Consider the following 12828-nt stretch of genomic DNA (forward strand, 5'->3'; position numbering starts at 1 on the left):
TTGGAACATTGCTGCTATAACAGCCTCCACTCTTCTGGGAAGGCTTTCCACTAGATGTTGGAACAGTGCTGCTATAACAGCCTCCACTCTTCTGGGAAGGCTTTCCACTAGATGTTGGAACATTGCTGCTATAACAGCCTCCACTCTTCTGGGAAGGCTTTCCACTAGATGTAGGAACATTGCTGCTGTAACAGCCTCCACTCTTCTGGGAAGGCTTTCCACTAGATGTTGGAACATTGCTGCTGTAACAGCCTCCACTCTTCTGGGAAGGCTTTCCACTAGATGTTGGAACATTGCTGCTGTAACAGCCTCCACTCTTCTGGGAAGGCTTTACACTAGATGTTGGAACATTGCTGCTATAACAGCCTCCACTCTTCTGGGAAGGCTTTCCACTAGATGTTGGAACATTGCTGCTGTAACAGCCTCCACTCTTCTGGGAAGGCTTTCCACTAGATGTTGGAACATTGCTGCTATAACAGCCTCCACTCTTCTGGGAAGGCTTTCCACTAGATGTTGGAACATTGCTGCTATAACAGCCTCCACTCTTCTGGGAAGGCTTTCCACTAGATGTTGGAACATTGCTGCTATAACAGCCTCCTCTCTTCTGGGAAGGCTTTCCACTAGATGTTGGAACATTGCTGCTGTAACAGCCTCCACTCTTCTGGGAAGGCTTTCCACTAGATGTTGGAACATTGCTGCTGTAACAGCCTCCACTCTTCTGGGAAGGCTTTACACTAGATGTTGGAACATTGCTGCTATAACAGCCTCCACTCTTCTGGGAAGGCTTTCCACTAGATGTTGGAACATTGCTGCTATAACAGCCTCCACTCTTCTGGGAAGGCTTTCCACTAGATGTTGGAACATTGCTGCTGTAACAGCCTCCACTCTTCTGGGAAGGCTTTCCACTAGATGTTGGAACATTGCTGCTGTAACAGCCTCCACTCTTCTGGGAAGGCTTTACACTAGATGTTGGAACATTGCTGCTATAACAGCCTCCACTCTTCTGGGAAGGCTTTCCACTAGATGTTGGAACATTGCTGCTGTAACAGCCTCCACTCTTCTGGGAAGGCTTTCCACTAGATGTTGGAACATTGCTGCTATAACAGCCTCCACTCTTCTGGGAAGGCTTTCCACTAGATGTGGGAACATTGCTGCTATAACAGCCTCCACTCTTCTGGGAAGGCTTTCCACTAGATGTGGGAACATTGCTGCTATAACAGCCTCCACTCTTCTGGGAAGGCTTTCCACTAGATGTTGGAACATTGCTGCTATAACAGCCTCCACTCTTCTGGGATGCTTTCCACTAGATGTGGGAACATTGCTGCTATAACAGCCTCCACTCTTCTGGGAAGGCTTTCCACTAGATGTTGGAACATTGCTGCTATAACAGCCTCCACTCTTCTGGGAAGGCTTTCCACTAGATGTTGGAACATTGCTGTGGGGACTTGCTTCCATTCAGCCACAAGAGCATTAGTGTGGTCAGGCACTCTCTAATTTCACCATGCAGCTATATAGACAAAGTAGAATTTTAAATGGAAACTTTATCTGAGACCTAGTTAGTTTGTCAACAATATTCATAGTACACAAGCTACCCTGCAGTCATATTATCAACATAGTAAAATCAAGTTACTGGGGAACAAAGCGTGTAAGATTCACTGTGTTCAGTTCCCAGCAATGATCCTCTCATCTCTTTCAGCGAAGACAATAGACCCACCCGGTGTCCTCGTTAACCAGTTACGTAAACAGCCCCGACGCAATAACTTGACACTATTGACTGTGATTCTCCTCCCAGGGTTCGGAGACGGCATCCATTGGAGGAGTCTGGACGATGGGAAGAAGGAGGCAGAGGCCAGGTAAGGATATGCAACACCTGATATGAACACTTCTCTGGAAGAGTTCATGAGGTTGTATTCACTTGCAACTGAATGGAAGCAAACTCGTTTTGAGTATAAAGTTTACAGTGCGGGTAAAATGTTTTGCCCAGATTTAATGCATATATCTTGCAAGATGGACGTCAATTGTACGGAACCGTTGGTGGAAGTTTGTGTCCCTTTTTTAAACACGATGACTTTATCCTCCTCTTCACAGTGGACTACCACTGATGGTTATCATCCACAAGACATGGTGTGGGGCCTGCAAAGGTAAAGACCTTCCTCTTTTTTTATAATAACCCGATTTTACATTTACCTTGCACAATGAAGCCATCATCACGTTCAGTTTTCTGCCTCCAGCTCTGAAGCCCAAGTTCGCCGAGTCTAAGGAGATCTCTGAGCTGGCGCACAACTTTGTCATGGTCAACCTGGAGGTGAGGATAATGGACTGTGTAACATAATACAAAATACCCATTGAAATCTGTCAGTTTAAGCTAGAGAGAGGTTTTTTTTGTTGTTGCATGGGCTGCGTCTCAATCCGCCTAACGCCTTCCTGCGTTGAAAGGTGGCAGAGTTAAGAGCCCTGTTTGTCAGATCACGAGCCGCCCCCCCCCCCCCCCCCCCCGCAAAAAAAATCTGTCTTCTCACCAAAGTATGTAGCATCTGAACGGTATGACCACTCTATGGAAAGGGTAGACTCTCGCGAACACCATGTTGTGCTCTGTTTTGCTCTACGATCCCCACGGTAACCCATATAAACAAATGGAAGTATGGAGGTAGTATTGTGCCAACAAAAATGAGGGGTTAAATATGTCCCCCCCCCCCCCCAAAAAAATATATGTATTTCCTGAGCTTTCGTGTATCTCCTAGATATACAGGACAGACACTTCAAAACCTTATTCCTTACGATACATTTTTGTGACTGTCTTTTTTCCCCCCATTTATTAATGTTATTCAGTGTGTTTCTATGGGCTAAAGGCCAAATAAAATATTTTCTACCTGAAGGGGTCCTAAAATTACATTCTGTTATAAAGTAGCCAAATATAATACAGTGTATTCGGAAAGTATTTAGACCCCTTGACTTTTTTCAAATTTTTGTTACGTTAAAGCCTTAATCTAAAATGTATTAAATTATTATTACATTTACATTTACATTTAAGTCATTTAGCAGACGCTCTTATCCAGAGCGACTTACAAATTGGTGCATTCACCTAATGACATCCAGTGGAACAGCCACTTTACAATAGTGCATCTAAATCTTTTAGGGGGGGGGGGGGGGCAGAAGGATTGCTTTATCCTATCCTAGGTATTCCTTGAAGAGGTGGGGTTTCAGGTGTCTCCGGAAGGTGGTGATTGACTCCGCTGTCCTGGCGTCGTGAGGGAGTTTGTTCCACCATTGGGGTGCCAGAGCAGCGAACAGTTTTGACTGGGCTGAGCGGGAACTGTACTTCCTCAGTGGTAGGGAAGCGAGCAGGCCAGAGGTGGATGAACGCAGTGCCCTTGTTTGGGTGTAGGGCCTGATCAGAGCCTGAAGGTACTGAGGTGCCGTTCCCCTCACAGCTCCGTAGGCAAGCACCATGGTCTTGTAGCGGATGCGAGCTTCAACTGGAAGCCAGTGGAGAGAGCGGAGGAGCGGGGTGACGTGAGAGAACTTGGGAAGGTTGAACACCAGACGGGCTGCGGCGTTCTGGATGAGTTGTAGGGGTTTGATGGCACAGGCAGGGAGCCCAGCCAACAGCGAGTTGCAGTAATCCAGACGGGAGATGACAAGTGCCTGGATTAGGACCTGCGCCGCTTCCTGTGTGAGGCAGGGTCGTACTCTGCGGATGTTGTAGAGCATGAACCTACAGGAACGGGCCACCGCCTTGATGTTAGTTGAGAACGACAGGGTGTTGTCCAGGATCACGCCAAGGTTCTTAGCGCTCTGGGAGGAGGACACAATGGAGTTGTCAACCGTGATGGCGAGATCATGGAACGGGCAGTCCTTCCCCGGGAGGAAGAGCAGCTCCGTCTTGCCGAGGTTCAGCTTGAGGTGGTGATCCGTCATCCACACTGATATGTCTGCCAGACATGCAGAGATGCGATTCGCCACCTGGTCATCAGAAGGGGGAAAGGAGAAGATTAATTGTGTGTCATCTGCATAGCAGTGATAGGAGAGACCATGTGAGGTTATGACAGAGCCAAGTGACTTGGTGTATAGCGAGAATAGGAGAGGGCCTAGAACAGAGCCCTGGGGGACACCAGTGGTGAGAGCGCGTGGTGAGGAGACAGATTCTCGCCACGCCACCTGGTAGGAGCGACCTGTCAGGTAGGACGCAATCCAAGCGTGGGCCGCGCCGGAGATGCCCAACTCGGAGAGGGTGGAGAGGAGGATCTGATGGTTCACAGTATCGAAGGCAGCCGATAGGTCTAGAAGGATGAGAGCAGAGGAGAGAGAGTTAGCTTTAGCAGTGCGGAGCGCCTCCGTGATACAGAGAAGAGCAGTCTCAGTTGAGTGACTAGTCTTGAAACCTGACTGATTTGGATCAAGAAGGTCATTCTGAGAGAGATAGCAGGAGAGCTGGCCAAGGACGGCACGTTCAAGAGTTTTGGAGAGAAAAGAAAGAAGGGATACTGGTCTGTAGTTGTTGACATCGGAGGGATCGAGTGTAGGTTTTTTCAGAAGGGGTGCAACTCTCGCTCTCTTGAAGACGGAAGGGACGTAGCCAGCGGTCAAGGATGAGTTGATGAGCGAGGTGAGGTAAGGGAGAAGGTCTCCGGAAATGGTCTGGAGAAGAGAGGAGGGGATAGGGTCAAGCGGGCAGGTTGTTGGGCGGCCGGCCGTCACAAGACGCGAGATTTCATCTGGAGAGAGAGGGGAGAAAGAGGTCAAAGCACAGGGTAGGGCAGTGTAAGCAGAACCAGCGGTGTCGTTTGACTTAGCAAACGAGGATCGGATGTCGTCGACCTTCTTTTCAAAATGGTTGACGAAGTCGTCTGCAGAGAGGGAGGAGGGGGGGGGGAGGGGGAGGAGGATTCAGGAGGGAGGAGAAGGTGGCAAAGAGCTTCCTAGGGTTAGAGGCAGATGCTTGGAATTTAGAGTGGTAGAAAGTGGCTTTAGCAGCAGAGACAGAAGAGGAAAATGTAGAGAGGAGGGAGTGAAAGGATGCCAGGTCCGCAGGGAGGCGAGTTTTCCTCCATTTCCGCTCGGCTGCCCGGAGCCCTGTTCTGTGAGCTCGCAATGAGTCGTCGAGCCACGGAGCGGGAGGGGAGGACCGAGCCGGCCTGGAGGATAGGGGACATAGAGAGTCAAAGGATGCAGAAAGGGAGGAGAGGAGGGTTGAGGAGGCAGAATCAGGAGATAGGTTGGAGAAGGTTTGGGCAGAGGGAAGAGATGATAGGATGGAAGAGGAGAGAGTAGCGGGGGAGAGAGAGCGAAGGTTGGGACGGCGCGATACCATCCGAGTAGGGGCAGTGTGGGAAGTGTTGGATGAGAGCGAGAGGGAAAAGGATACAAGGTAGTGGTCGGAGACTTGGAGGGGAGTTGCAATGAGGTTAGTGGAAGAACAGCATCTAGTAAAGATGAGGTCAAGCGTATTGCCTGCCTTGTGAGTAGGGGGGGAAGGTGAGAGGGTGAGGTCAAAAGAGGAGAGGAGTGGAAAGGAGGCAGAGAGGAATGAGTCAAAGGTAGACGTGGGGAGGTTAAAGTCACCCAGAACTGTGAGAGGTGAGCCGTCCTCAGGAAAGGAGCTTATCAAGGCATCAAGCTCATTGATGAACTCTCCAAGGGAACCTGGAGGGCGATAAATGATAAGGATGTTAAGCTTGAAAGGGCTGGTAACTGTGACAGCATGGAATTCAAAGGAGGCGATAGACAGATGGGTAAGGGGAGAAAGAGAGAATGACCACTTGGGAGAGATGAGGATCCCGGTGCCACCACCCCGCTGACCAGAAGCTCTCGGGGTGTGCGAGAACACGTGGGCAGACGAAGAGAGAGCAGTAGGAGTAGCAGTGTTATCTGTGGTGAGCCATGTTTCCGTCAGTGCCAAGAAGTCGAGGGACTGGAGGGACGCATAGGCTAAGATGAGCTCTGCCTTGTTGGCTGCGGATCGGCAGTTCCAGAGGCTACCGGAGACCTGGAACTCCACGTGGGTCGTGCGGGCTGGGACCACCAGGTTAGGGTGGGCGCGGCCACGCGGTGTGAAGCGTTTGTATGGTCTGTGCAGAGAGGAGAGAACAGGGATAGACAGACACATAGTTGACAGGCTACAGAAGAGGCTATGCTAAAGCAAAGGAGATTAGAATGACAAGTGGGCTACACGTCTCGAATGTTCAGAAAGTTAAGCTTACGTTGCAAAAATAAAAGTAAAATAAAAGATCTGATTGACTAAAATGATATAGTACTGCTGGCTGGTGAAGTAGCCTGGCTAGCAGTGGCTGCGTTGTTGAAAGTGAAGCTGGCTAGGTGACCTCGACAATTTCTCTAAATTTCTCTAAACTACACAATTATCATGGATACAAGGACAGCAAAAACAACTAGCTAACACTACGCTAATCAAGTCGTTCCGTTGTAATGTAAGTTTCTACAGTGCTGCTATTTGGTAGAAGTTGGCTAGCTAGCAGTGTTAGCTAGCAGTGTTGGCTAGGTAGGAGGACGGCAGCGCGGCAGGCGAAAATAGCTGGCTAGCTAACCGATAATTACTCAAAGCTACACAATTATCTTAGATACAAAGATAGCAAAGAAAACTATGTAGCTAGCTAACACTACACAAATCAAGTCGTTCCGTTGTAATGTAATCGTTTCTACAGTGCTGCTAATCGGTGGCTAGCTGGCTAGCTAGCAGGGTTGACTACGTTACGTTACGTTAGGACGAGAATACCTGGCTAGCGAACCTCAGCGAACCTCGATAACTACACAATTATCTTTGATACAAAGACGGCTATGTAGCCAGCTAAGTAGCTAGCTAAGATCAAACAAATCAAAGATAGCAAAGACAACTGTGTAGCCAGCCAACACTACACTAATCAAGTCGTTCCGTTGTAATGCACTCGTTTCTACAATGCTGCTATTCGGTGGCAAGCTGGCTAGCTAGCAGTGTTGGTAACGTTGCGTTACGTTAGGACGAAAATAGCTGGCTAGCGAACCTCAATAACTACACAATTATGTTTGATACAAAGACGGCTATGTAGCTAGCTAAGATCAAACAGATCAAACCGTTGTACTGTAATGAAATGTAATGAAAAGTTATACTACTATTGGGTAGACGGTGGACGTTTGCTAGCTGGCTAGCTGCTGGGCAGATAGCAGTGTGGACTACGATAGACGACGAAATACGATAATTACGCAATTATCTTTGATACACAGACGGCTATGTAGCTAGCTAAGAAGAAATTGCTAAGGTTGGACAAATTAAACCGTTGTACTATAATGAAATGTAATGAAAAGTTATACTACCTGCAGAGCGAATGCAAATGCGACCTCTCGCTCCAAACCGGATGTCATCTTAAATGTGCATCCTGTTTCCATTGATCATCATTGAGATGTTTCTACAACTTGATTGGAGTCCACCAGTGGTAAATTCAATTGATTGGACATGATTTGGAAAGGCACACACCTGTCTATATAAGGTCCCACAGGTGACAGTGCATGTCAGAGCAAAAACCAAGCCATAAGGTTGAAGGAATTGTCCGTAGAGCTCAGGCAGGATTGTGTCAAGGCACAGATCTGGGGAAGGGTACCAAAACATTTCTGCAGCATTGAAGGTCCAAGAACACAGTGGCCTCCACCATTCTTAAATGGAAGAAGTGTGGAACCACTAAGACTCTTCCTAGAGCTGGCCGCCCGGCCAAACTGAGCAATCAGGGGAGAAGGGCCTTGGTCAGGGAGGTGACTAAGAACCCGATGGTCACTGTGACAGAGCTCCAGAGTTCCTCTGTGGAGATAGGAGAACTTTCCAGAAGGACAACCATCTCTGCAGCACTCCACCAATCAGGCCTTTATGGTAACGGCCAGATGGAAGCCACTCCTCTGTAAAAGGCACATGACAGCCCGCTTGGAGTTTGCCAAAAGGCACCTAAAGGACTCTGACCATGAGAAACAAGATTCTCTGCTCTGAAGAAACCAAGATTCAACTCTTTTGCCTGAATGCCAAGCTTCACGTCTAGAGGAAACCTGGCACCATCCCTACGGTGAAGCTCAGTGGTGGCAGCATCATGCTGTGAGGATGTTTTTCAGTGGCAGGGACTGAGAGACTAGTCAGGATCGAGGGAAAGATGAACGGAGCAAAGTACAGAGATTCTTGATGAAAACCTGCTCCAGAGCGCTCAGGACATCAGACTGGGAAGGTGAACCTTCGCCCAACAGGACAACGACCCTAAGCACACAGCCAAGACAACACATGAGTGGCTTCGGGACAAGTCTCTGAATGTTCTAGAGTGGCCCAGCCAGAGCTCGGACTTGAACTCCATCTAACATCTCTGGAGAGACCTGAAAATAGCTGTGCAGAGACGCTCCCCATCCAACCTCAGAGCTTAAGAGGATCTGCAGAGAAGAATCGGAGAAACTCCCCAAATACAGGTGTGCCAAGCTTGTAGCATCATACCCAAGAAGACTTGAGGCTGTAATCGCTGCCAAAGGTGCTTCAACAAAGTGCTGAGTAAAAGGGTCTGAATACTTATGTAAATGTGATATTTCAGGCCTCCCGATTGTCGCAGCGGTCTAAGGCAGTGCTTGAGGCATCACTACAGGTCCGGGTTCGATCCCGGACTGTGTCGCAGCCGGCCGTGACCGGGAGACCCATGAGGCACATCATTGGCCCAGCATCGTCCGGTTTGGCCAGCCTGAATGTCCTGTGGCGGGCCGGGCGCAATGCACGCTGACACGGTGGCCAGTTGTACAGTGTTTCCTCCGACACATTGGTGCGGCTGGCTTCCGGGGTTAAGAGAGCAGCGTGTCGAGAAGCAGTGCGGCTTGGCAGGGTCGTGTTTCGGAGGACGCATGGCTGTCGACCTTCGCCTCTCCCGAGTCCGTACGCGAGTTGCAGCGAAGGGACAAGACTGTAACTACCAATTTGGTAGTCACGAAAAAGTGGAAAAAATATATTTTCATGGGGTATTGTGTGTAGATTGAGAGGGGGAAAAAACTCCATTTTAGAATAAGGCTGTAACGTAACAAAATGTGGGTATAGTCTGAATACACTGAAGTACAGGTCCCTATGTCACTACTTATATGAATTAATACTAAATGTTATGTTCTCAGGATGAGGAGGAGCCTAAAGATGAGGCATACAGTCCTGATGGTGGATACATTCCCAGGATTCTGTTCTTAGGTAAGAACCCCTACAGTCCTGGTAGTGGAGACATCCCCAGGATACTGTTGCTAGGTAAGAACCCCTACAGTCCTGATGGTGGATACATTCCCAGGATACTGTTGCTAGGTAAGAACCCCTACAGTCCTGGTGGTGGAGACATCCCCAGGATACTGTTGCTAGGTAAGAACCCCTACAGTCCTGGTGGTGGAGACATCCCCAGGATACTGTTGCTAGGTAAGAACCCCTACAGTCCTGATGGTGGATACATTCCCAGGATACTGTTGCTAGGTAAGAACCCCTACAGTCCTGATGGTGGATACATTCCCAGGATACTGTTGCTAGGTAAGAACCCCTACAGTCCTGATGGTGGATACATCCCCAGGATACTGTTCCTAGGTAAGAACCCTAACCCCTACAGTCCTGATGGTGGAGACATCCCCAGGATACTGTTGCTAGGTAAGAACCCCTACAGTCCTGGTGGTGGAGACATCCCCAGGATACTGTTGCTAGGTAAGAACCCCTACAGTCCTGATGGTGGAGACATTCCCAGGATACTGTTGCTAGGTAAGAACCCCTACAGTCCTGGTGGTGGAGACATCCCCAGGATACTGTTGCTAGGTAAGAACCCTAACCCCTACAGTCCTGATGGTGGATACATTCCCAGGATACTGTTGCTAGGTAAGAACCCCTACAGTCCTGGTGGTGGAGACATCCCCAGGATACTGTTGCTAGGTAAGAACCCCTATGGTGGTGGAGACATCCCCAGGATACTGTTGCTAGGTAAGAACCCCTACAGTCCTGATGGTGGAGACATCCCCAGGAGACTGTTGCTAGGTAAGAACCCCTACAGTACTGATGGTGGAGACATCCCCAGGATACTGTTGCTAGGTAAGAACCCCTACAGTCCTGGTGGTGGAGACATCCTCAGGATACTGTTGCTAGGTAAGAACCCTAACCCCTACAGTCCTGATGGTGGAGACATTCCCAGGATACTGTTGCTAGGTAAGAACCCCTACAGTCCTGGTGGTGGATACATCCCCAGGATACTGTTGCTAGGTAAGAACCCCTATAGTCCTGATGGTGGAGACATTCCCAGGATACTGTTGCTAGGTAAGAACCCCTACAGTCCTGATGGTGGAGACATTCCCAGGATACTGTTGCTAGGTAAGAACCCCTACAGTCCTGGTGGTGGAGACATCCCCAGGATACTGTTGCTAGGTAAGAACCCTAACCCCTACAGTCCTGATGGTGGAGACATTCCCAGGATACTGTTGCTAGGTAAGGACCCCTACAGTCCTGGTGGTGGAGACATCCCCAGGAGACTGTTGCTAGGTAAGAACCCCTACAGTCCTGGTGGTGGAGACATTCCCAGGATACTGTTGCTAGGTAAGAACCCCTACAGTCCTGGTGGTGGAGACATCTCCAGGAGACTGTTGCTAGGTAAGAACCCCTACAGTCCTGGTAATGGAGACATCCCCAGGATACTGTTGCTAGGTAAGAACCCCTACAGTCCTGGTGGTGGAGACATCCCCAGGATACTGTTGCTAGGTAAGAACCCCTACAGTCCTGATGGTGGAGACATCCCCAGGATACTGTTAATAGGTAAGAACCCCTACAGTCCTGGTGGTGGAGACATCTCCAGGATACTGTTGCTAGGTAAGAACCCTAACCCCTACAGTCCTGGTGGTGGAGACATCTCCAGGATACTGTTGCTAGGTAAGAACCCCTACAGTCCTGGTGGTGGAGACATCCCCAGGATACTGTTGCTAGGTAAGAACCCCTACAGTCCTGATGGTGGAGACATCCCCAGGATACTGTTGCTAGGTAAGAACCCCTACAGTCCTGGTGGTGGAGACATCCCCAGGATACTGTTGCTAGGTAAGAACCCCTACAGTCCTGGTGGTGGAGACATCCCCAGGATACTGTTGCTAGGTAAGAACCCCTACAGTCCTGGTGGTGGAGACATCCCCAGGATACTGTTGCTAGGTAAGAACCCCTACAGTCCTGGTGGTGGAGACATTCCCAGGATACTGTTGCTAGGTAAGAACCCCTACAGTCCTGATGGTGGAGACATCCCCAGGATACTGTTGCTAGGTAAGAACCCCTACAGTCCTGGTAGTGGAGACATCCCCAGGAGACTGTTGCTAGGTAAGAACCCCTACAGTCCTGGTGGTGGAGACATCTCCAGGATACTGTTGCTAGGTAAGAACCCCTACAGTCCTGGTAGTGGAGACATCCCCAGGATACTGTTGCTAGGTAAGAACCCCTACAGTCCTGATGGTGGATACATCCCCAGGATACTGTTGCTAGGTAAGAACCCTAACCCCTACAGTCCTGATGGTGGATACATCCCCAGGATACTGTTGCTAGGTAAGAACCCCTATGGTGGTGGAGACATCCCCAGGATACTGTTGCTAGGTAAGAACCCCTATGGTGGTGGAGACATCCCCAGGATACTGTTGCTAGGTAAGAACCCTAACCCCTCTACAGTCCTGGTGGTGGAGACATCCCCAGGATACTGTTGCTAGGTAAGAACCCCTACAGTCCTGGTGGTGGAGACATTCCCAGGATACTGTTGCTAGGTAAGAACCCCTACAGTCCTGGTGGTGGATACATCCCCAGGATACTGTTGCTAGGTAAGAACCCCTACAGTCCTGATGGTGGAGACATCCCCAGGATACTGTTGCTAGGTAAGAACCCCTACAGTCCTGGTGGTGGAGACACCTCCAGGATACTGTTGCTAGGTAAGAACCCCTACAGTCCTGGTAGTGGAGACATTCCCAGGATACTGTTGCTAGGTAAGAACCCCTACAGTCCTGGTAGTGGAGACATCCCCAGGAGACTGTTGCTAGGTAAGAACCCCTACAGTCCTGGTGGTGGAGACATCCCCAGGATACTGTTGCTATGTAAGAACCCTAACCCCTCTACAGTCCTGGTGGTGGAGACATCCCCAGGATACTGTTGCTAGGTAAGAACCCTAACCCCTCTACAGTCCTGGTAGTGGAGACATCCCCAGGATACTGTTGCTAGGTAAGAACCCCTACAGTCCTGGTAGTGGAGACATTCCCAGGAGACTGTTGCTAGGTAAGAACCCCTACAGTACTGATGGTGGAGACATCCCCAGGATACTGTTGCTAGGTAAGAACCCCTACAGTCCTGGTGGTGGAGACATCCTCAGGATACTGTTGCTAGGTAAGAACCCTAACCCCTACAGTCCTGATGGTGGAGACATTCCCAGGATACTGTTGCTAGGTAAGAACCCCTACAGTCCTGGTGGTGGATACATCCCCAGGATACTGTTGCTAGGTAAGAACCCCTATAGTCCTGATGGTGGAGACATTCCCAGGATACTGTTGCTAGGTAAGAACCCCTACAGTCCTGATGGTGGAGACATTCCCAGGATACTGTTGCTAGGTAAGAACCCCTACAGTCCTGGTGGTGGATACATCCCCAGGATACTGTTGCTAGGTAAGAACCCTAACCCCTACAGTCCTGATGGTGGAGACATTCCCAGGATACTGTTGCTAGGTAAGGACCCCTACAGTCCTGGTGGTGGAGACATCCCCAGGAGACTGTTGCTAGGTAAGAACCCCTACAGTCCTGGTGGTGGAGACATTCCCAGGATACTGTTGCTAGGTAAGAACCCCTACAGTCCTGGTGGTGGAGAC

At 49.6% G+C, this 12828-nt stretch overlaps 1 protein-coding gene across 1 annotated transcript in view; it reads left to right on the plus strand.

The window, feature by feature from the left end:
* txndc12 (thioredoxin domain containing 12 (endoplasmic reticulum)) overlaps positions 1 to 12828 on the plus strand; it is a 32059-nt gene that overhangs the window by 5078 nt on the left and 14153 nt on the right. Inside the window, exons 2-5 of the mRNA XM_055882410.1 lie at positions 1793 to 1853; positions 2089 to 2141; positions 2232 to 2305; positions 9109 to 9178. Coding sequence (XP_055738385.1) covers positions 1793 to 1853; positions 2089 to 2141; positions 2232 to 2305; positions 9109 to 9178 — 258 coding nt within the window. The remainder of the gene's footprint in view (positions 1 to 1792; positions 1854 to 2088; positions 2142 to 2231; positions 2306 to 9108; positions 9179 to 12828) is intronic.

Source organism: Salvelinus fontinalis, chromosome 26 (genome assembly GCF_029448725.1).
Source record: "Salvelinus fontinalis isolate EN_2023a chromosome 26, ASM2944872v1, whole genome shotgun sequence".
Classification (NCBI taxonomy): domain Eukaryota; kingdom Metazoa; phylum Chordata; class Actinopteri; order Salmoniformes; family Salmonidae; genus Salvelinus; species Salvelinus fontinalis.